The sequence below is a fragment of the Hemicordylus capensis genome, chromosome 3 (assembly GCF_027244095.1).
Source record: "Hemicordylus capensis ecotype Gifberg chromosome 3, rHemCap1.1.pri, whole genome shotgun sequence".
Classification (NCBI taxonomy): Eukaryota; Metazoa; Chordata; class Lepidosauria; order Squamata; family Cordylidae; genus Hemicordylus; species Hemicordylus capensis.
In genome coordinates, this window is record NC_069659.1 from 21,070,593 (window position 1) to 21,095,535 (window position 24,943).

General features: G+C 46.9%; 1 protein-coding gene across 3 annotated transcripts in view; it reads left to right on the plus strand.

The window, feature by feature from the left end:
* HEPHL1 (hephaestin like 1) overlaps positions 1–24,943 on the plus strand; it is a 74,587-nt gene that overhangs the window by 30,404 nt on the left and 19,240 nt on the right. For 2 of the 3 annotated variants that reach the window (XM_053310252.1, XM_053310250.1), the window contains 4 exons: positions 7,671–7,821; positions 18,404–18,616; positions 19,972–20,188; positions 22,529–22,668. In XM_053310252.1, coding sequence (XP_053166227.1) covers positions 7,671–7,821; positions 18,404–18,616; positions 19,972–20,188; positions 22,529–22,668 — 721 coding nt within the window. The remainder of the gene's footprint in view (positions 1–7,670; positions 7,822–18,403; positions 18,617–19,971; positions 20,189–22,528; positions 22,669–24,943) is intronic. The other variant, XM_053310253.1, reaches the window with a different exon arrangement.

Sequence of the window (24,943 nt, forward strand, 5' to 3'; positions counted from 1 at the left end):
CCAAGATGGCCACCGGGTGCCGGCCATCATGTCTCCCTTGCCCTGTTCTGCGCCTGCGCTTCGCGCAGGCGCAGAACAGGGCAGGGAGGCACGGACACACGCTTGGTGTCCATCCACGGACGGACACCAAGCGTTTTATTAGAAAGGATTCTCTCTCTCTCTCTCTCTCTCTCTCTCTCTCTCTCTCTCACACACACACACACACACACACACCACCACCACCACCACTAGTCAAAGTTTTTCACAGGAAACTGAGTGAGTCCCAGATTTCAACCCAGAATTTAGGGCTTAACTGAACTTAGTTGCTAGGAATGGTGTATTTATTTATTTATTTGTTTGTTTGTTTGTTTATGTGGGGAGCAGAAAAAAGGAGTATTATGGTTTCCCCCTATTCTTCTTCTAAATATGGTCAAAGACCATTACAATACAACTATAGTAAAAGAGAAGATCATGTGGCAATAAAATCATATTATATTAAAATTATTATCATGAAATAGTTACAACTAAATTCTAAAAATTCGAATGCTACAGACTATGTAGTTATAATTTATAAAACACAACTCTAAAAACTGTGGGGAGACTAATAAAATAAAATAGAGGTACAACTATAGGAGTAAAAACATCTAAGAACTATAAAATATTTAATATAAAATGTGAAGTAAAACAACTAACTAAAATAGGGCAAAAGTAAAATAGTTAGTAAAATCTGCTACACGGGTTATGGGCTGGCAGTCAGGGTCTGACGGATCTTGCACGCTGCCACGCAGAACCTGGCAGCATTGTAGATGAAGGTTCGATTCTTTGATGTGGTCTCTGTGTTTTACATGAATGGGCTTTGCGCCTGCGCAGAGACCACGTCGGAGCTTCCAAGCTAGATTTTTAACTTTTGGTGGTAACCCCGCCCTCACAGTATATAGGCGGCTGCGTGGGCTTCCCTCTCCAGTCTTTCTTCGTCCGCGATAGAAGAGACATCGTTGAGACTCCTTGCTAGATTTCTTGCTAAGTACAACTTTCCTATTATTTTACCCAATATTTTGTTCAGTATTCCCTCTTGTTAGCGTTTTTATTTCACCCCCAGTACCGCCCCCCCAGCTCTTCTTCGAACTTTACTAGTTCACCGGCCCATCGTGGCCTTTGGGCCCGACATGCTATGGTCTCCCCCAGCTAAGTTTCTTCGAGACTTCCTCCAGCCCATGGCCAAAACTTCAAAATTCAAGCAGTGTGGTCGCTGCAAATCCAAGATCCCTTCGACCGACGGCCACAAATTTTGCCTTTTTTGCCCGAGTGAGGCCCATAAGGTTAGCTCCTGACCACATTGTGTGGCCTTTACCAAACAGGCGCGCAAGAATCGAGCGTCTCGACTTCGTTCTTGGCTTTGGGAACAAGCATTCAAGTGTTTGGGCTTGGACAAACTGTCTACTGTGCAGGCCTCGACAAGCGCCTCTCCTTTAGCCCGGGGCTTACAGCCCATTTCGTCCCCACCGGGGATCTCAGTAGCCACTCCGGAGGCTAATCTACCAGTCGATCCCGACACTCGGGCTTCGACATCGGTACCGAGGCGTTCCGTGGCGGTGTCGATCTCGACGGTGGCACTTATTGAGCCACGTTCCGTTCAACCTTCTAAGAAAAAGAAAAGGAAGAAGGATTGTCGCGCTCCTACGGAACTGGCTAAGAAAAAGCAGAAATTGGCATACGGTACCGAGCCTTGATCCCGTACTCTTCAAACGGAAACCATTCTTCAGGCGGACATGGTCTATGCATCTAGTCCTCATTATCCCGTGTACGAGTCCGAGTGAAACTCTGAACCTGAAGACCTTCATCCAGAGCAACCCCGTCGATGGACTATTCGGGAACTGGAGGCCGATCTCGACGAACGCTACGCCCGACAGGTGGAAGAGGAGGCAGACTATTTGTATGCAAACCAGGAGGTTTGTCACCTCCGCAGAATTTTGACTGCCACTGAACCACCCCTTCAACACTCGGTTTCACCGCGTCCTTCGGTACCGGCGTGTTCGGTACCGTCCTCGATACTGAATCCCCGTTCAGGGTCAGCTGCTCTCCCCCCACCTCCTCCACCTCGAACCACCTCCCTGCTTCCTCCTAGGGTTCCACTGAGGAGCTACTCTGTACAAGCTGCCACGGTCACCCCAGAATCCAGGCCTCCACCCACTCGACTTTGAATTCGACCGCTTCCTCCGATCTCAAGTGATTAGTCGGATTCATCTTCGGATGAAAAAGGCCCAGACTCCTCTCTGTCAGATAGGATATTGTTGGGCTCCTCTCCTCCGACACTTCTGAATGAACCCAGGCCTAGTTCCCCTTCAGAGGACTTCAGAACCTAAATGGATTTTGTGTCTTGCATGGCAACATCCTTGGGGGTACAACTATCTCAAGGAGATAAACTAGAGCCAGACCCCTTATTTCAGTTGATCGAGGAAGATGCTCGCCCCTCGGTATCACTTCCTTTGAACCCGTCCATCCTCAAGGTCACCAAGGCTTCTTGGACCAAGCCTCCCTCCCTCCCCCAAACATCAAAGAAACTTGACGCCTTCTATAAGGTGCACGCCTTGGCTGACCAGGACAACTCCTTTCTAAAACAGCACCCTTCTACTGACTCCATCGTAGTGGAGTCTTTCCTCTCTAAATTTCGTGGTTACACCTCCTCCACTCCACCCGACAAAGAAGGCAAAAAGCTGGACACATTTGGAAGGCGTCCGTATTCAATCTCCTCTTTATTAACCAGGATTACAAATTACCAGGCCTACTACACCAGGTATTAGTCCTTTCTGTGGGACCATATTGCCCCCTTCCTCGATCATCTCCCAGAAGAACAGCAGGGCCCTGCAAAGGTCCTCCTGCGTGAGGTCACGCACGTCTCTAAACAAGAGCTCCATGCCATTCACCATTCTACGGAAGGAGCTGCTAAGGTGATGGCAACCTCTGTTGCTCTTTGCTGCCATGCCTGGCTCCAATCCTCGGGCCTTACTCCTGATGCTAGATCCAGGGTAGAAGATCTTCCCTTTGACTGTTCGTCTCTGTTTGGGGAAAGGTGAACGATATACTTCAAAAAGTACAGAAACTTCGCAACACGGCCCGCTCCATGGGGTTTCAACAATCCTCCTTCCGGCCATATAAGCCTCAGAAATGGCAACAGCAGTCTTACTCCTCCAAATCCCACTACTATCAACCACAGGACAAGTCCTTTCGTTCTCCCAGGTACCAGCCTTACAGAAAGCACTCCCACTTCACCGGCTCCAAGCAGCAGCAATGCTCTAAGGGGCCCCAGCCCCAACCCAAAACGACAGTGACTTGAACCCCTCTCCCTGCTGGGGAACCAGACTCTCCCCCTTCATCTCTACCTGGGAGAACATCACCTCAGACTCCTGGGCTCTGACCATTGTGATGTCGGCTATGCTATAGAGTTTGCATCCCTCACCCCCCACACCGCCATACAACCCTCCACTCTCCACTCCAGCCAGCCCTGCTCTTCTAGAGGAGGTCACCTCTCTACTCACAAAATCTGCAATAGAATTGGTCCACAATCCTCAATCCCAAGGTTTCCACTCCCGATACTTCATGGTCCCCAAGCCGGATGGCTCCCTTCGTCCCATCTTGGACCTTCGGGAACTGAACTCCCACGTTACCTACCGAAGGTTTCGGACGGTCACTATCCCACCATCATTTCCCTTCTGCACAGGAATCAGTGGTTCGTCTCCATAGACCTCAGAGATGCCTACCATCACATCACCATAAGACCTCAGCACCGTTGTTTCCTCCGCTTCCGGATAGTGGAACCACCTACCAGTTCTGCGCTCTACCCTTCGGGTTGGCATCAGCACCGCAGGTGTTCACCAAATGTATGGCCCCAGTGGTAGCAGCCCAACAAGAACAGAATATTCAAATTTTTCCATACTCGATGACTGGCTCATGGTAGCCGATGACCCCCAGTCCCTCCTTACCGACCTACACACGGTCATCAATCTCCTCTCCAACCTGGGCCTACAGGTGAATTACGAAAAGTCCAAACTCCGTCCATCCCGAACGATAGAGTTTCTTGGCATTCTTTTCTACTTCATTCAGTCCAAGATCTTCCTGCCACAACGCAGGATTCAAGCTATCCTGGACTTGTCCTCACATCTCCTCTACCACCCACTTCAGCCAGCACGAGCAGTCCTTTGCTTACTAGGCCACATGGCTTCCACCACCTACGTCCTTCGTCATGCCCGACTACATGCCAGGACACTTCAACACTGGCTCCTTTCAGTATTCTCACCACACAGGGACTCCCTTGCCTATGCTCTACAAATTCCGCCTCGGGTCCTACACTCCCTTCTATGGTGAACAGACCCTGCCAACCTTCGGGTTAGCTCTCCCTTCCAGCCCCCACGTCACCCCCTCCTGTTCACTACAGACGCGTCCATGAACGGCTGGGGCGCTCACACCAACGGTCACAAAATCCACGGCATCTGGTCCCTAACAGAGACCTCCCACCATATCAATTATCTCGAACTTCTGGCCATGTTAAAAGCGCTAAAAGCTTTCCTCCCTCTGGTAGCAGGCTCTCACATCCTGATCCAGATGGACAACACTACCGCCAAAGCCTACCTGAACAGACAGGGCGGCACATCCTCCAGTTCCCTCTTGTTCCTCGCCAAGGAAATTTGGCTCTGGTGCATTCATCACGGCATCACACCTCTGGCTGTCCACATTCAGGGCCAAGACAACGTGACAGCGGACAGGCTGAGCAGGACTTTAACTACATCACACGAATGGCAACTGCATCCCCCCACGCTCCACTCCCTCTTCCGCAACTGGTTTCTCCCAGAGATAGACCTCTTCGTGTCAGAAACGAATGCGCAATGTTGCCAATACTGCTCCAGGTCCAGGATCGGACTCAATTCCTTGGGGGACGGGTTTGCCATGTCCTGGACAGGATTTCTAGCCTATGCCTTCCCTCCAATTCCTCTACTCCCTCGAGTCTTCCAGAAAATCTCCCAGGACCGCCCACACTGCATCCCGATCGCCCCTTGGTGGCCCAGGAGGCCCTGGTTCCCCCACCTCCTGTGCCTAATCGACCACCATTACCACCACTTACCACACATGCCTCGCCTGCTCTCTCAACAACAGGGCGCCTCCTGCATCCAGATCTGCAGCGCCTGAACCTCATGGCTTGGCGCATAGTCCTGACTTGCCCTTAGATCTGCAGCGGATAGTCAATGCATCACGTAAACCGGCTACCGTCGCCTCCTATGGACATAAATGGGCACGTTTTCAGACCTTCCTAAAAGACAAAAATATTCCCTTACATTCCATCTCGGTAGAAAATATTTGTTCTTATTTGCTATCTCTCAAGGAAGCTGGACTTAAAATATCTCCCTTATGAGTTCATCTCGCAGCCATAGTAGCTAACTCCCTGCCTTCCACGCCTTCGTGGTTCCAACACCCTACAGTCAAACGTTTCCTTAAGGGCCTTAACCATCTTTATCCGGATCCTCCGGTCATGGCCCCGGCATGGGACCTCACTTTGGTGCTCTCCGCCCTTATGTACCCTCCTTTTGAACCTATGGCCACAATCTCTTTGGACCTCCTGTCCTGCGAAGTGATCTTCCTCACAGCCATCACCTCCGCCAGGCAGGTCAGTGAACTCAGGGCGCTCAGAATGGACCCACCTTACCTGGTTTTACACAAGGAAAAGGTTGTCCTCAGGCCAGATATTGCTTTCCTGCCAAAGGTGGTCACGTCATTTCACTGTTCCCAACCCATCTCCTTACCTGCATTCTTCTCTCAGCCATCTACTGAAGGCGAACGACGCCTCCACGCTCTCGATGTTCTCAGGGCACTTGCTTTCTACGTAGACCGGACCTCTGCTCTCCGCACTTCCAACTCTCTCTTCATTCTTCACTCGGGACCCAATAGGGGCAAACAGGCCTCTGCCCAGACTATATCCAGATGATCGTACCATCTCTCTGGCATACCAGCTTTCCAAGAAGTCTCTCCCACCCTCCATTAAGGCACACTCAACGAGGGCAGTTGCGGCTTCCACTGCCTTTGACAGGTCCATTCCCTTGGACGTTATCTGCCAGGTGGCTATGTAGGCTTTGCAGCACTCATTTGTTCAGCACTACGCCCTGGATGTCCAAGCCAGAAAAGACACGGCGTTTGGCAGGGCAGTGTTGCAATCCATCTTCGCATGAGCCCTCCTCCAGGTGACCATGGCACGGGTGCAGCTTGCTATGCGCCCGTTTGTGTAAAACACAGAGACCACGTTGAAGAACGACAGGTTGCTTACCTGTAACTTGGGTTCTTCTAGTGGTCATCTGTGTTCTTACACGCCCTACCATCCTCCCCTCTTCTAATGACTTTTCTGCTAGTCTCTTTCAGAAATGAGGACTCAGAAGACTGGAGAGGGAAGCCCGCGCAGCCACCTATACCGTGAGGGCGGGGTTACCGCCAAAAGTTGAAAATCTAGCTTGGAAGCTCCGACGTGGTCTATGCGCAGGCGCAAAGCCCATTCGTGTAAGAACACAGATGACCACTAGAAGAACCCAAGTTACAGGTAAGCAACCTGTCGATTCCATCTGAAAGCAGTATCTTGGTGTAGTCTTGATCAGAGTGACCAGGGTATCTGATAAGTAGGGGGCATATGAGCTTGTCTCTGCTGTCTTTATAAAAAGGACAAAAGAGGAGTACACAGGGGCATAGCAAGGTTAGAGTAGGCCCAGAGACAAGATTTTAAAATGCCCCCCCTCACTGAAGCTCAACTCATGAAGTAAAGTTATCTTAAAAGAGGCAAAAATTGTATGTGTGTGTGTGTGTATATATATATATATGTGTGTGTGTGTGTGTGTGTGTGTGTGTGTGTGTGTGTGTGCGTGCCACAATAGAACATCATCTTAAATTATTTTTTTTAATGTTTTGTAAATTGTGGATGATGCAAGTCATTTCATGGTACTAGATAAAGACATGCTGTTCTGGTAGCTCCAGGTCTTAACACTCACATGAATTTTGGAGGATGAATACAGCTGAAGGAAGCCCGGGCGGGTGCGTGGCTGGGGGAATCAATCATGTGACTTGCCTCTGGGGGCCCCCCAAGGCAGTGGGCCCCCAGACAACTGTCTCCCCTTGCCCTATTGTAGTTACGCCACTGGGAGTACATGTTCAGTGGTTTCCACCTCCCCAGAGTCACGGGGCAAAGCCTTTCTGCGAACGTGACCTTCCTGTATTTGCCTTCCAGACCCTATTCTTTTTAAGGAGGGCAATATTCAAAAAGGGTCCCGAAGTTCCTTTAACTAAGATCTTTTCAGTTCTGTCTCAACTTCGGGGAGGGGAGGGGGAGGAGTGTCAGGCAGCATACCTCCCTCCACTTTCTCACCTCGTGACTAATTGGTTGATGCTCAGCAACATAGGAAACCGCCTTCTACTGAGTCAGTCCATTGGTCCATCTAGTTCAAAACTGTCTGAACCTAATGGTAGTGGCTCTCTAGGTAGAGCTGGGAGAAACTCCTTTTTTTGAACTTTAAAGATGCCAGAGATTGAACCTAGCACCTTCTGCATGCAAATCAGGCTCTCTTGCACTGAGCTACAGCCCCATCTCTGTTCTAGGGGAATGGTTCCTTTCTCATCTCCTGAGCGGAGATAGTTTAATGCATGTTGTTTGTTTCTGACAACAGAAAGGCGTAGACAAAGAATTCTATCTGCTCTTCACAGTCTTCGATGAGAATCTGAGTTTCTACCTTGACATTAATATTGAGGCATTTACTGGCGAACCCTCGAAGGTTAATAAGGAAGATGAGGATTTCCAGGAGTCCAACAAAATGCATGGTATGGAAAGAGAACCCACAGGGTGTTTACAGCAGAAGTGTCCATAATTTTAAAATTTATATTCCATCTTTCTTCCACCATGGAGCTCCAGGCAGTATTCATGAGGTTTTCAGGTGGTCTCCTATTCAGGCTCTGACCACATCCAGACCTGCTTATCTTCAGCATGCTTGCTGCCTCACATGCATTGAGACCAGACCCTGGGGCCAGCTAGATGTCACAAAGAAAACATAAGGTCCCCATCCCTGAGTTTCCCTTGTGACACTAATGCAAGAGGCTGGTGGGAGTATTTTCAAGAGAGAATCCATAGGTGGGAGACAATCCGTAGGTGGGAAAGATATATTTTATTTCTTCCCCTGTCCACTGATTCCTCCCTGCAAATACTACTGCAAGAGTAGTTTGCTTTTACCAGCTGGGTTCCAAAACTGGAGGTGAGCCCTGTCTGCAGGGGCATTTTTATTTTATTTTATTTTATTTTATTTTATTTTATTTTATTTTATTTTATTTTATTTTAATACCACCTGATCTGTACATCTCTAGGTGTACAAAGTTTAAAACAATATAAAAAAGCAAAAACAGATTAAAATAAAAACAATCTCATGAAACAAGCTATTAAAACTTTAGGGGATGGTCCATGGGGCATCAGTCCCCAAATGAATGACTCAGAGCCCCGAATCCCATCAGCCGCCTCCCTCCTCCATGACCTCTTCCAGCAAGGAAGTGCAGCAGTGGAGGCACCTGCACAGAGCAGGGGAGAGAGCTTCTGGCCTCACCTGGCTCTCTGCTGCTTCCACCCTCATAGGTACTACATAATAATATTAGAGACTTTAAAAACAAATGTAATTATTCTTGGGAAGGTATGATTGAGCTTAATTATCAAAGGCAGGGTCAATGGGCCCGGGGCCCGGACATCTTAAGTACCTAGCAACTCAACTGTCTGGCTGGGAGAAAATGACCTGGACAAGAGCATTCGTAGGTGGGAGAGGTGCTTAACCCTACGAGGGGTTAAGCACCTCTCCCACCAATCCGTCCTCCCTGAAAGACTTCCTCCACTCCTGTGCCTGCATTCTCATTGTCTCGACAAATTGCAGGGATGGAACCACCCTCCTGCTGAGATAATGTCTAATTCAAATATAGTTAGTTATATTTAAAACATTCTAGGGCTGTCACCCAATTAAAGTAATCTTAGTCAATTAGTCATATGCGTTTTGGCTAATGAATGAATTCACGTCCAAACATCTGCATGTAAAAACAATAATTCGGAAGCAAGAAGCATGCTTTGTTTTTCGATCATGCATGTGTGTAGAAAGGGAAAACCCTGCTTTCAGTCACTGCCTGCACTTTTGTAGTTTTTATAAGTATGTGTAATACTAATATTAAAAGTATGATACTTTGTATTAAAAGTATGATACTTTTATAATACAAAGAAGACTAAATTTTATAACAAAAGGACTAATGTTCTTTTTAATATAAGGAATAATAACATCTGTTACTCCTTAATCAGGGACACCATTCGAGTTGATGGAGAATTTTTAAATCTAACAGATTAATTGAATAAATATTGCAGCCTTAAAACATTTCCCTATGCAGGGTATAAGAGCGCTAAACAAAAAGACTCCATATATTGCACCAAGGTAACTCATTGGTGCTTCACAAATTTTTGAATTTTGAAAATGTGAAAATAGCAGATAGGCCCCTTGTGTGAGCTTATGTTGCATAATTTCTCCTGCTTCTGGTAGCCATATTTCTGCCACAATCCTGATCCAGATCAGCCCCACTCAGGGGCAGGGGCAGTAATCACATAATCAACATTCTGTCTAATTTGCCTTTACTCAGCCTTTCCTCTGGCCTCTCAAAATTTCCTAAGCATTGCCAACACACTTTCAATTTTATCTTACTCTTTAATCTTTTGAAAGCTGAGTATTTGAAGATACTGAATTATGTGTCCAGTAGCAAATTCTTTATTTGTGTTAATTCACAGAATGCATGCATTCCTTGTCTGTCCCTTCCTTCCTCTCTCCATCCCTTCTTTCTTTCTTTTGGCCTTGGACCCTAAGGCACTTTACAAATCTGTAAAACACCATAACACAATTAAGCATTAAAAACAGTAGTATAAAAAATGACAACTGTTAAAAAAAACCAGGCTCCACCTGAGAAGACACCCAGAGAGAAAGATAAAAGCCCAGTATTTAAAGGATTGACTGTCAACAGTAAAGGATCCAGGGCGCTTTCCAGATTACCTGCTCAACAGTGGCAAAATGCTTTGGTTTGGGCAAATCGCATTCAAAACGTAAATAGCACAGTACCCAGCAGGGGGAGTAGTCTCGCAAAAACGAACTACTGGAAAATATGGCAATCTTTTTACGCCAGACAAACAACATTATAGCAATAAATCACAGCGATTAAATCTGAAACAAAGCATTGGAAATGTGAACGGCACCCTGCTGTCAGCATAGGGACTGCGGTGTCACAACACAGGAAGTATGGAAGCACACTTCGGAGATATGTCATGATCCCACTGCAGGGTCTAATCTGGAAAGCGCCCAGCAGTCAAGAAATATGCCGCAGACTAGCACTTGGTAGGGTGGCAATGAAGGCCTTGGAAAGGATATTTAGATGTCGTGATGTGTCTATACCTACAAAGATCATAATTGTTCAGAAAATGGTTTTTCCTGTGACACTCTATGGATCCGAAAGCTAAACTTTGAAGAAGCAAGATAGAAAAAGTATTGACACTTTTGAACTTTGTTGCTGGAGAAGACCTTTGAGGATACCATGGACAGCCAGGAAAACAAACACATGGATCATAGAACAAATCAATCCAGAATTTTCACTCGAGGCACAATGACCAGGTTCAAACTATCATACTTCAGACACATTATGCAAAAACCCAGCTCCCTTGAGAAGTTAATAATGCTGGGGAAAGTTGAAGGAAAGAGAAGAAGAGGTCAATCAGCAGCAAGGTGGATGGACTTGATTACGACAGCAATGAAAGCACCACTGAGACCAACTTCAAAGGCCAAGTTGAAGACAGGTAATCCTGGATAGAATCTATCTATGAGGTCACTAAGAGTCGACACCGACCTGACAGCACATAATCAATCAATCAGCTTCACCCCTCACCTTCCAAAAGCTTGAGAAAATAAGGTATGGAAGGATAAAAGAGACCAGTCAGGACTTGATAACCAAGAAGCTGTGCCTGTAAGAAGCCCCCCCTCCCTTGCCGTGGATTATTTTGAAAGGTGACAGAATCACCTTGAAGAAAGCAGTGTTTTACTTTTCTTCATTGCTCTCTCAGTAGTGCTTTCTACTTGGAAGAAAAATTTTCTAGTACTTCGCATCTGCTAGATGTGAGAAACTTGTTCAGCAAGGCAGTTGGGGGGACTGCCCAATAGGGGTGTGCATGGAACCGTCTGGCCCAGTTTGGTTCAAGACTGGATTGGCCTTGAATGGAACCGGACCAGTTCGGTCCGGCCCCCATCAACCTCCCCCCACACCGGTCCGATCTGGACCGGTCCGCGGATTGTACCTGTAGCCCCTTTGGGGGGATTGCTGTAGCCGCGGGGTATGTGTGTCCACGCGAGTTCCCTCTCCCTCCACCAGCCTTCCTCATCACCGCCGCAGCCAGTAACCAAAGCCTTTTTGGCCCTTTTGGGCCTCTGTACAAGTGAGCGACCACCATTTTGGTGGCAGCCGCGCATGTGCAAATGCCCTCTGCGAGGCCACTGCCACGCCACGGCCTCACAGAGGGCATTTGCACGTGTGCGGCGGCCGCCAAAATGGCGACCGTTCACTTGTACAGAGGCCCAAAAGGGCCAAAAAGGCTTTGGTTACCGGCCGCGGCGGTGATGAGGAAGGCCGGTGGGGGGAGAGGGAACCCGCACGGGACACACACACCCCCGCCACCACTACAGCAAGCCCTTGGAAGGGGCTACAGGTACTTCTTTAACATTTAAAAAAATATTATTTTTTAAATCGCGGTCCAGACCGGATCCAGCGGTCCAGACCGGATCTGGCAGTCCGGTTCCAGTCCGACGGAACCGGGGGTGGTGGTTCATTTCAATCACGAACCCCCGGACCCCCAGACTGGACCACCGGACCGATTCCGCACATCCCTACTGCCCAAGGCTCAGTTTCTACACCAGCAATTCTCTTCATGGAGTGGAGAGAACTCCACTCCATCCTCCGCCACAAACATGACATCATACATGAAAGAGCACTCCCTTGCAGAACTTCGATGCAAGTAGAGATCTGATTCATGCTATTCTTCCACCACAAAATTGGGAGAAAGGAGACCCTATGAGGCCTTGCATGTTTTATGTTTGGTGGAAAGAAAGAGTATTTTTCCATCACACAAACAATTTCATCCTTGGCTATGGCAGGGTCCGTGTATATTTTGTGATCATGCAGTGCATCTGAAAAAAGCTGAACATCAGATAATGCAGCTTGTTCTGCAAAACCCAAGAACAAGCTGCTCACCCCTCAATCATCACCTCTCATTTAGCATGTAGTTTTATGTAACTGTATTTAAGTTACGGTCCGCCTTAACCAAAGGACTCAAGGTGGGTACATAAGAACAGCCCTGCTGGATCAGGCCCAAGGCCCATCTAGTCCAGCATCCTGTTTCGCACAGTGACCCAGCAGATGCCGCTGGAAGCCACAGGCAGGAGTTGAAGGCATGCGCTCTCTCCTGCTGTTACTCAATGAGTAACAGTGTAGTGGCATTTGCTATTCAGGCAGCCATTGTTAGTGCTTGTTAATCAGGGAGAAGCTTTTGAGTGGCAGATCCTTAAACAAAATGAAACATACATGAACACAAACCAACGAAAGTACAGCACTATTCCTCCCACTGAATTTGTGAGGGTTTAAGCACAGGCTGAGCCTAAGGCAAGGCCCACATGCCACTGGCTATGGCCCCGACACTGACAACAGCATCAGGGGTGGGGACAACATCTCCTCCCTTGAACACCCCCTCTGCCTTCCCTCATCACCGCAGGAACAGGTTTTAAACTTCAAGTTTAGCCGCTAGGTGGGGAAAGAGCTCCCTTCTCACCACATTGCTGGACCTATAGTTTAAAACCTGTCCCCACTACAACAAGGAAGGGCAGGACGGGTGCACAAGGGAGCTGGCACTGGGATTGCCCCCTGATGTGAGTGCTGGCATTAAGGGGCAGCGCTGCCTTCCCCACATGACCATTCCTCCCCATTGCCACCATGGGGATGGATTTCAAATTGGAGATCGGCAGTGAGGGAGGAAGATGCTACTTTCCCACTGCCCTTGCCGCTGGGCGTGTAATTGAAAATGACAACTTTGGAATGCCCTCCCAGAAGAGCTTTGCCAGGCTCCCTCCCTCCGTGTTTTTAAGAACCAACCAGAGACGCATCTTTTTAGAGGGGCTTTTAAATATTTTACCCCCTGCTTTTATCTGGTAGGTTTCTTCATGTTTAGTTTTGCATAGATAACTTTTAAGTTCAGTTTTTAAAACCTGTTGTTTTAATTGTGGCTTCAGCCTGGTCTTTTAACTTTTTTAACCTTATAATTGTTTTTTATTTTATATTGTATCTATTTTATTAATATTGTAAGCCACCCCAAGCAGTAGTGCACTGAAGGGGCTGGGTATAAAAATATTTATGATGATGATGATGATGATGATGATGATGATGATTGATGGAGGGCAGCAGGGTGGCAGGCAGGTGAGGTGACACCCAGGTGGTGGTGGGGAGGGCAAGATGCCTAAACTTCCCATCCCATCACAGAGGCGCCGCCTGAGGTTGTTGCTTCACCTTGCCTCATGGCCAAGCCGTCCCTTCCTCCAGGCATTAGCCAAGGAAACCTCAGAACAGATAATTATTTTCTCCACTGAGGCTGCAGATGACTGACATAAGTATGTATGGTCAAGCAGACTAGGAACAAACATTGTGGGCTAGTATAACTTGTGTGGACTTTCTTGTTTTAAATGCTACAACAATATGGTCTACACACAAAGGCTACACAAACACTGCTGAGTAAATCCAGGTCAGTGCTGTCAATCAGCTTCCCTGTATGCATAATTAAAACGATGTGTTATTAGTGCATAGGTGACGGAAGATCCGTACATTATGAAACAGGTAAACTTTAATGAAGTTCTCTAGCTGGGGTCTCTGCCTCCCCAGATAGCAAATAATTAACATAATTAACTTAATGCATTCCCTGCAGACCTAGCAGCTAGGTTTGTGAGCTGTTGAGTTATTGCAAGTTGAAGTGGCACTTTAATAACAGTTCATCAATCTAATTATTTGTTCAAAATAAGGTACAAAGGTAGGCGAATTGAGATTCATTATGTTCACCAGATGTAATCCTAATAATGACAAATTTATACATGGTGACAATAGGAGGAGGATTACATCAGCCTACTCATTCTGAATCAGAGCAGCATGATCACTGCCAAAGACGACATGTGAGCGCTGAAAGATATTCCCCTTAGGGGATGAGGCGAGGCCATCGCTCAGTGGAAGAGCATCTGCTTTGCATGCAGAAGGTCCCAGATGCAATCCCTCCAATAGGGCTGGGAAAGTCTCCTGCCTGAAACCTTGGAGAGCCACTGCCAGTCAGTGTAGACAAAACTGAGCTAGATGGACCAATGGTCTGATTCGGTATATGGCAGCTTCCTATGTTCCTAAGTGCTACTCCTTCCTCTCTTTAAGAAGGAGAGCTGATCTTTGATAGCAAGTGTGAATTGTCCCCTTTACTAAGTAGGGCCTGCCTTGGTTTGCATTTAGATGGAACTGCACACCCACAGTTTTCTTTGCAGAGCCTCAATGAACTTCAGGACATGATCAGCAGTGATAAAGGATTAGTGCTGATCCCATTAAGAGGGCAGCCTGTTGATTGAGGCTGAATTTCCTGCTTTGCACATTTATAAGAGAACATCTTCTTTGCTATGAACCACACTGCCCATTGAGCATCAGGAGAGGTTCATCTGCAGTTGCCACCAGCTTGTCTGGTGGCTACTCAGGGGCGGGCCTTCTCCATTGCTGCCTCGAGACTTTGGAACACACTTCCTGCTGAAATAAGAGCCTCCCCATCTTTTACAACTTTTTAAAAGGCAGTCAAGACACATTTGTTCACCCAGGCTTTTAATTAGACACCGTTTTAATTGTGTTTTAAATAGTTTTAACATTTTAAGTTTTAAATGGTTGTAATGTTTTAACCTTTTAATTTGTTGGTTCTAATGTTTTGTTGTAAACCGCCCAGAGACTTGCGTTTTGAGTGGTATATAAATGTGTTAAATAAAAAAATAAATAAGAGCCAGAGCTACCAGCAGGATTATTATTATTATTATTTTATTTTGATTTCTATACCGCCCTTCCAAAAATGGCTCAGGGCGGTTTACACAGAGAAATAATAAATAAATAAGAAGGATCTCTGTCTCCAAAAGGCTCACATTCTAAAACAAAACATAAGATAGACACCAGCAACAGTCACTGGAAGTACTGTGCTGGGGATGGATAGGGCCAGTTACTCTCCCCCTGCTAAATAAAGAAAATCACCATGTTAAAAAGGTGCCTCTTTGCCCAGTTAGCAGGGGTTGTTATATTCAGGCCAGTAGGGTGCTGGCCTTGAGGGGGGCGGTGGTCTCCAGGAAGTGCATTGAGGCTCTGTGGAGGCTCTTTTCAGATTGTGAACCCTTTGGGGACAGGGAGCCATTTTATTTCTTTTTATTTATCTTATTTGACATATTTGGATAATGTCCAAAACTTGCATCTCTGGGCAGTTTACAATAAAACAATACAAACAAAACAAAAAGCATAAAACATTACAATAATTTAAAATTTAAAACAATTTAACACTAGCATACACACACACACACCACTTTGGGGACTTTTGTTGAAAAGTGGTATATGAATATTTGTCACATTCATATTCAAAATCTTTGAGATGCTCTCTGTGGATTAGCCCCCCTTCCTTAAAATTTATTGGCAACTCTGTGGTGGGCTGCTACCCCCTTTCTTGGAGTGCAAAACACGGCGAGCAGCTATTTCCCCCTCCCTTTTCCAGCAGTGTCCTCTTCCTCTGCTTCAGCCTCCTGCTCTTCCTCTGAAAAAGATCAGTGGAGCAGAAGCGTATGTTCAGGCCAGAAGAGTGCTGGCCTTGGGGGACTCCAGGAGCTTTCCCGGACAGCAAGCTTTACCGTGGGTTTTCTGCAAGGCTTTACTGTGAGTTCAAAGTTTCCCCCCAAAACCAATGCAAAAAAATGGATTTTTTAAAAACCGCGATATAAATTGGGCTACACTGTGACGTGAAATGAAAAATCCGAACTATGTGTGACATGCTCCCTGATAGCTTGCGGGGACTTTGGGGTAAATCTGGCCAATGTGGGGACACACACCTCCATTTTGGAGGAGATGCGAACTAAAAGCCAGGTGTGAAAAAGTCCCAGGGTGACTCTTTGGGCCATTGCTCTGCTGGCCTCAACAAAGTGTCTTGAGGCTCTGTGGAGATGCTCTCTGTGGAGACACTCTAGGCCAGCACTCTACTGACCTCCTTGTAGTGGGAAGAGGGGCAGCGGTGGGGTGGGCAGGCAACTCCACCAAGTGCTAGTCTGCGGTGTATTTCTTGACTGCTGGATCCTTTACTGTTGATGGTCGATCCTAAAAGGCAGAAGCTATCCCCCACTTCAATGTCTTCATTGTCAATTCTGAGGCTTAATGCTGCATCCGTTGTCATTAGTATGGTCTTCTTTACATTTACTCGGGTAGAACTCGGTTTTTGATTATGTGGATGACTTAACTGTTTGGAATTTGCACAAAAGCATTGCAGATCCTGCATTCTGTTGTCTGGAAGAGCCCTGGGAGATGTAAGTGGGTTTAAGAGTGAGGAGTAGCATAGTCGCTAGGTTGATTGAATGCAATGCAGGGTCATGACATTTTGCTGCCTGAAGTAGAGCACCAAACAGCAACCTCACTCCCTTCCCTCCGCTTTCTCTTTTTTTCTACTAAAATCATTTCCCCAAGTCCTCCCTTTCAGATCTCTCCCACTTCCTTCCTTAATTTGCTATTAGGAAGGAAAGAAGAAAAGTACCATGGTGCCCATTCGCCTGCCTTCCTTCTCAGGCCACTCCTGAAAACTGGCTCATAATCTGACACACTCCGCTTCAGGGCAGGGCCAGCCCTGGGAGTAGGTGTGCTGAATGAATGCACCTGAGCCCTAACAAAAGTCCTATAACAACTAGCAGGGCTGATGAGAGTGGAGGGGAAGCCGGTACAAATGACTGGGGCCCAGCAGTCTGGAAGGGGGCCCAGGGCCCGACTATGTTGCATAAGCAACACATGCAACATATGAACTGCCTAGATATTTCTATATTAGCTGGTATATAAATTAAATAAATATGTGTTTGTCTTGCCTCCTGCTGCCCCCCTGCACCTGCCCCACTGCCGCCATGAGGCCGAACCACCGATCTTTAAAATAATTCTAACAGCCATATGCACAGCCAGGGGTGGGGTGGGGTTAGCCGAGTACCACCACCCCCATGTTGGCAGGTGGAGCAGGAGCAGCTGCTGAGCCTGACTGTTGACGCTCTATTCAAACTGCGCAGGTGCACAGGAGTGCCTCGCAGTTCTCAGGGGCCACTGGACCAGACTGTCAGGCTCAGCGGCCGCTCCCACTCCACCCGCTGCCACGGGGTGTGTGTGTGTGTGTGTGTGTGTGCTCGGCTCACCCCCACACGCCCCCACTCATGCACATGGTGGCTAGAATTATTTTAAAGATTGGCGGTTTGGCCTTGTGGCGGTGGCAGCGGCGGCGGCAGCAGAAGGACCTCATGGCGGAGGCAGAGGTGGCCCTATGATGGGGGCCTGGAAAATAAAAATTTCACCGAGGCTCGAACCCACTCTTAACAGCCTTGGCAACTAGCCTTGCACAACTACTGCCTTCTAGCTGCTTTTTGATTACAACTCCCATCATCCCAAGACACATTGTCCAATAGTCAGGGGTAATAGGAGTTGCAGTCCAACATCTTCAGGAGGACCGAAGTGCTGCCTTGCCTTTATCTTAGGAGAAAAGTGGTGGTGGTGGTGGTGGTAATGATTACTACTGCTGTAGGGGCATCAATGTATATTGCACTTTACAGAATAAGAAGGGGGAGGTGCCCTGCCACAAGGAACTCACAACTTCAGGGATCAACTACATGTACATAAGGGAAACATAATCTCCAGCAGCCCATTCATCACACAGATGGCCTCCGCACATGCATGGAGGTCACACCAATGGCCTCTGTGCATGTCACTGGATTCCCCTTTACAAGCATGCCCCCTCGAACCGTCAAACTGGTTCTGAACCAGTTTGTTAGAACTGGGGCCAGTTCAGTTTGAACAGTTCAGCTTGACTGGCACCCTTTTTGAGGGGTCCGGTTCAGTTGGAGTCCAAAGCAGGCTGGTTCTATTTGAGCCAGGTTAGAATAGAATTGGTTCTGCACACCCCTAAAGGATGGAGGCATGGAAAGGCAAGAGAAACAAGGAGACGGGTGGGAGCAAACAGTCTTAATTTGCAAATGCAGAATGTGCACAGAACTTTTCTGATTAGAGTGTTTTCTCCCTCTTCCTCCAGCTGTCAATGGGTACCTGTTTGGTAATTTGCCTGGCCTCACCATGTGTGAGGATGACAAGGTTTCCTGGCACCTGATTGGACTAGGCACTGAAACAGACATGCATGGTGTTCATTTCCAAGGAAACACCATCCACTCGCATGGCACAACGAGGGATACCCTTGCCTTGTTCCCTCACACATCAACAACAGTGCTGATGCAGCCAGATCGAGTAGGTAGGTTTTAAGAGCCATTTCTCCTTGAAATGTACACTTCCACTACCTGCTTTTGCTCCCAGGAAGTTCCAGATGCATGCCTGTAATGTAAAGCATATTTGTGGAAATCTGTAAGCAGGAAATAAAGACAATAGCCCTCTTCCACTCTCGCTTCCCAGCAACTGTGCAAAGTACATCGGCAACAGAATCAAAAATTTTGAACATCATTTCTGATTCCATTACCATTTTGCACGTTCCAGATACTATTTAAGGGTTTTGTAAAAATATGACCTTCTAATAATACTACTACTACTACTATGAATATTTATATACTGCTTTTCAACAAAAGTTCCCAAAGCAGTGTACATAGAAAAATAATAATAGCTAAAGATGGCTCCCAATCCCCATAGATCTAACAATTTAAAAAGAAACATAAGGTAGACACCAGCAACAAGCACTGGGGGATGCTTTGCTGCTGGGGTTGGATAGAAACAGTTGCTCTCCCTCTGCTAAATATAAGAGAATCACTACTTTGAACAGGAAATGTTCTCTTGCCAGTGGTTATATAAAATAGGTAAAAGGAAAGGTTATGCTGTCGAGTCGGTGTCGACTCCTGGCAACCAAAGAGCCATGTGGTTTCCTTTGGTAGAATACAGGAGGATTTTACCATTGACATGTCCCATGCAGTGTGAGATGACGCCTTTCAGCACCTTCCTATATTGCTGCTGCCCAATATAGGAGTGTCCCATATTCTGGGAATCACATCAGCAGGGATTTGAACCAAGAGCCCCCTGCTCTCTAGGCAGGTTACTTCCCCACTGAGCCATTCAGAGATGGGTGGGTATATATAATACAACTTGAAAATTTGCTTAATTTAATTTACATTTACATTTACATCCCGCTCTTCCTCTGAGGAGCTCACAGAGGTGTACATGCTTATTTTTATCCTCACAAAAACCCTGTGAGGTAGGTTAGGGTGAGAGATACATGAGTGGCCCAGAGTCACCCAGTGAGTTTCATGGCGGAATGGGGATTCAAACTCGGGTCTTCCCGGTCCTAGTCCAACGTTCTAACCACTATGCTATGTTGGGTCATTGAAAAAGTGGTAATATGTCTGATTCCGTTGCCCTTGGAACTGCCCGTCAGGTTGTAGGCCTGTAACCAGCCTTAAAAGTTTTTTTGGGGGGATTGCTGAAGTCCGGGGAGGCAGGTTATAAAATATTCAGTGAAAACGGTCAGTGAGGCTGGTGGCCTGGTGTGTACCTGCCACAGCAAAAAAATACTCTTTCCTCCCCAGCCAATAATAATCAACGTATCATCATAAACCATCTCTTTGGTCAGAGGGCATGATGATAAAGGCCACCTTTTCCCACCAGGCACTTTCCAAGTGGTTTGCAGAACGTTCGATCATTTTACGAGTGGGATGAAGCAGCTGTATGACGTCAAGTCCTGCCACAAGGTAGCGCCTGATGGGAGGTGGCGCTATGGGACCATGAGGACGTTTTACATTGCCGTTGAGGAAGTGGAGTGGGACTACGCTCCTGACAAGAGATTGGCAGAGAAAAAAGGGGAGGCAACGAACAAAGAAGAAAGGTACCGAAATTCAGTCCGTGGGGTATGTTTTGAGATTAAAAGGAGCCCTCTTCCCACGATCCCCTTTCAGAGCTGGATGCAATCACAAGCAAGAGCCATTTTGCTGCAGAGACCTACCAGACATCCAAAGTTATTTGGAAGCAGCTTCAGAAGATAGGGACATCCGAGATAGGAAGCTGCCTTATATCGAGTCAGACCATTGGTCCATTTAGTTCAGTATTGACTACACTGACTGGCAGCGGCTCTCCAAGCTCACAGGCAAGGATCTCTCCCCCACGCAGATGTTCTTCCACTGAGCTGTGGCCCCATATCTTACACAGCTCAAGTGTAATCCCCCTTCCATATGCAATGCAAAGCAGACCTTGCTTAGCACAGGGGACAAATCATGCTTGCTCCCACAAGATCAGCAATCCTCCCCCTTGACCAGCAATCCTCCACAGGATGATCTGTGCCAGGAGGAAACCTGTTGGGGGAAAATGCATTCTGTAGAACTGAGTACCATATCCCCCTTTTATACGAGGTGCATTTTGCCAGTTTAAGACTGTATGAAGATTAGTTGTATTAGTAGCCATTGCCACCAGTGGCAAATCGTTACCTGTATTTGACAGAAGCAACTTAAGAATGAAAAGGTTTAAAGCAGGGCCCAGGATAACATGCAAAGGCAACAAAGGATTGAATGATGGCGTTGGTTGCCAATATCCATTCATTGAGAAATGGCCCCTTCTAGCATGAACCCCTTCTTTGCAACACACCTGCTCTTCTTGCTTTGACTTGCATATGTTGATCCAGGGGCGTAACTATAATAGGGCAAGGGGAGACAGTTTTCTGGGGGCCCACTGCCTTGGAGGGGCCCCCAGAGGCAAGTCACATGACTGACTCCCCCAGCCACGCAGCCGCCCGGGCTTTCTTCAGTTGTATTCATCCTCCAAAATTGATGTGTGTTAAGAGCTACCAGAACAGCATGTCTTTCTCTAGTACCATTAAATGACTTGCATTGCCCACAATTTACAAAACCTTTTAAAAAATAATTTAGGATGATGTTCTATTGTGGCATATATATACTATGCTGAATATCAATTAAGATTTCTTTACTTCATGAGCTGAGCTTCAGTGAGGGAGCGGCCCATTTTAAAATCTTGTCTCTGGACCCACTCCAACCTTGCTACGCCCCTGTGTTGATCTATGTCTGTACTTGCAAGAGACTGCCGTAGATGGTTTTTGCCCCATTCCTCCCCATGGTTCTAGTACAAATGATGAAATGTCGATTCTCCCGGTGAAGACAGCAAATAGATTTGTTCTTAATTGTCCCCTATTAAAGAATAGCTTGTGTCCTCCAGCCATTTGATCCAGCAAAGGAAACAATGTATTCATCAGTTTAAATGTAGGAGTGAATTTGTAGGGATACCTTAAATGCAAGTAAGCTTTCAAGGTAGGTATGCCCTATCACTATCCCTCAAAATGTCTGAAGCATTGCATGTAGATGAGACAGATGAAAGTGATCTTTGGACATATGTGTTGAGTATTGCTTCTTTAAATGGCAAGTTCAGAAGGCCTCAGGATGAAAGAGGCCACATTAGAGAACAGGAGATTTTTATGTATTTGTTTATTTGGTTTTGCAGAAGAAGCCTGTGTACATGCTTGAGCCTGTATGATCTGCTCAGGGGCCTGAACCACTCTAGGCCACAGTGGACTAGATAAACTGTGCTTGTTGTTTCCTTCAGTCTGTGTTTTATGCACTGGGCTACACTTCCAGGTCAAAGAGCAAAAATGGCTTCCTTGCACATGAGCACTCACACTGTCCGTGTGCCTATTTTAGCTGCAAGTGCACAGCCTTAGTCAGGATGTCGGCCACTGACCCCAATCCAGCTGAAGTTAGTCACAGCTATGGCCCACCAAAACAAATGCTAGTAATGACTGGACTTTTTGTTGAAAAGCAAATAATAATAAAAATGATAAATAAATAAATTTCAATGGAACTGGCAGCCCAAGCCTCCGTATATTTACTCAGAAGCAAGTCTCACTGTGTGTTCATCAAGGCTTACTCTTAAGTAAGCAGGCATAAGGCTGCAGCCTGGGAGTAAAACCCATTGAATGGGACTCCTGAGTAACTCTGTATAGAATTGTGCTGCATATCCCAACTAACTGAAGCTGGATTGGGGTCATGTGTTCTGTCCCTCACACTTTCTGGGATCAACAAGGCTATAGGATGTACATATTCAGGTTGTCTTTCATGTATGTGTATCGCTATCTGTCATCATCTCAACTCTTTTTTTAGTTCCACTTAAGCTTTGCAAATATTTGTGGACTTAACTTTCTTCTTCGTTTGGTCATGCTTCCAAGTTACGGACATGTGTTTGTGAGCCAAGCTGAAGATCTCATAGGTTCAAAGTACAAGAAGGCGGTTTATCGAGAATTCGAAAGTGGAGATTTTACAACGCGCAAAAACAGGACAGCAAAGGAGCAGCACCTACAGATTCTAGGTGAGAAACTTGGGCGGGCCACCAAACACAGTGGCTGGCATCCTGTCTAACAAAGCCCTTGCGTACGAACAGTCGTGCAGCAAGGTCAGGGCGGGGAGAAGCATGTTCATTAAATAAACATTGCCCCTCCCCCCCAAAAAATCTTTGGTGCCCCCGCAAAATTTAAGCATTTTTTGGTAGCAGCTGCCATTGTCTTGCCAATGCAATGCCCACCACCACCACCGGAAATTTTCTCCACTCACCATATGTGGTGCCTTGTCATCCCTCCTGCAACCCTGCCACCACTGTCACCACTTGCCAACATGTCAGCTGACATGCTGCATGGTCAGGATCAGGGTGCATGGGCCCATTTCCCAGCTGGCTCCACCTCCTGTACCAGTAAGAACTAGCTGGATGGCCTATTTCCTCTCTCATTTCCTGGAGAGAGGAAAGAGGCCATTCAGCCCCCTAACACTGCTCAAGTGGACTCACAAGCAGCAGGGCTGGCAGGTGGGTTGCGGGCAGGAGTGGCGGCAAGCGGGGAGGAGACGAGTGGCAAGGGATAGGTGAGAGGGGCCCTCGGCGGCTCCTCTTCTCGGGGCGACTCAGGGCAGCTCATATTCTTGGAACACATCTGCTCCATTAGAGTGATGACCCTGGTAATGAGCAAAGTTGCACTAGCACAAGATCTCGTCGTTGCCCTAACTAAGGGGATTTGCAGAATTGTGCTACAGCACTATTGTGCTACAGCACTTTTCCTGTTAAGGAAAAGTTTCCTTTAAAACAGAGGACGGGTGCTGCAGGTTGCACAAGTGAAAGCATGTTTGCAGTAACGCAACACTAGTCTGGAATACAAGGCTTAGGATAAGTCTCATTCAACGGCTTTGCACTAGCCTGAGCTCCTTCTGCAAGTGCTTCATTAGGCAGGATGTCAGCCACTAGAGGATCTGTTTGCTGGAAATATTTTTTTTAATAAAATAAAATAATCAGTTTTGATAATGTGAAAGGAAGGGAGGTGGCAAATGCAGTCATCTTGGGATACCTCCATTCTAGATTCCCTTCCCTTCCCTTCCCTTCCCTGTATGGTGGCTAAGAGACTCACCTCTGCCATGAAATCAGTAGGTGGCCTTAAGGCAGACTACTGCCTTTCTCCCTCTTCTCCTTATCGGCAACATGGGAATAAGAACAGTATAAGGGAGCATTTTCCAAACGGTTTTCACTTGGTCCCCCACTGGCTTCCTTCCTCTTGTGCCCCTCCATCCCAAACCAAATGCCAATAATCCACTGGTGAGTGTGTAGAGATTCTCATGCCAACAGCTTGTTGCCACATAGAGGTATGCAGGTCTCTGCTGAGTCAGTCCATTGGTCCATCCAGCTCCATATTACCTACTCTGACTGTCAGTGGCTCTCCAGGGTTTCAGGCAGGAATCTCTCCCCCCCCCCCCAAAAAAAGCTGTAGCTCTTCCTCAGCTTTCCAGTCAGGTTGGGATGAGGAGGCATTGGAGATGCAGCTGCCCCTGTCAGTCCAATATGGAACAGTGAAGACTCTCTGCCCTCACCTGGAACAGCCACTACAGAAACAGGGGCAGTTGCTATTCATGCACAGGAGTTTCCAGCCTTGAGTCCCCAGCTGTTGTTGGACTACAACTCCCATCATTTGGCCAACATTTGGCTGGAGATGATGGGAGTTCTGGTCCAACAATATCTGGGGGCCCAAGTTTGGAGAGCCCTGCATTAAATATAAGAAAGTCAACACTTTAAAAGATGCCACTTTGCCTGGATAGGTCAGTCACCTATCCAGTTTCAGGCCAAACTCTTCTGTAAGGTGGCTATATACCAGGGCTGCTCAACTTTGGCCCTCCTGTAGATGTTGGCCTACAACTCCCATAATACCTGGCTATTGGCCACTGTGGTTGGGGATGATGGGAGTTGTAGTCCAAAACCAGCCACCAGTTGAGCTGGCCTGCTATATACAGAGAGACCCATTCCTGTGTTGCTCCATCCCTGGGAACATGAACCTTTTCAGAAACCTGGTACAAATGCCTGCAAGCAGATTGATGACAAGCATCTATTATTATTATTTATTTCTTGTTTACACAGTCAGACAGGTGTTATTGACTGGGTTATTTTTATCCAGACGTCGAGTCCTTCCCAAGGACTTGGGATGGCTGAATTTTATCATCAGTACTGTTGGTTATTATAGATATCGTCGCAAAATATAGGCTGTTCCCAGTAAAGTTGCTTTTTGTAATTGGCTGCTGGTGATTTCTGTGGCCCCTATGATGTTGAGGTGCTC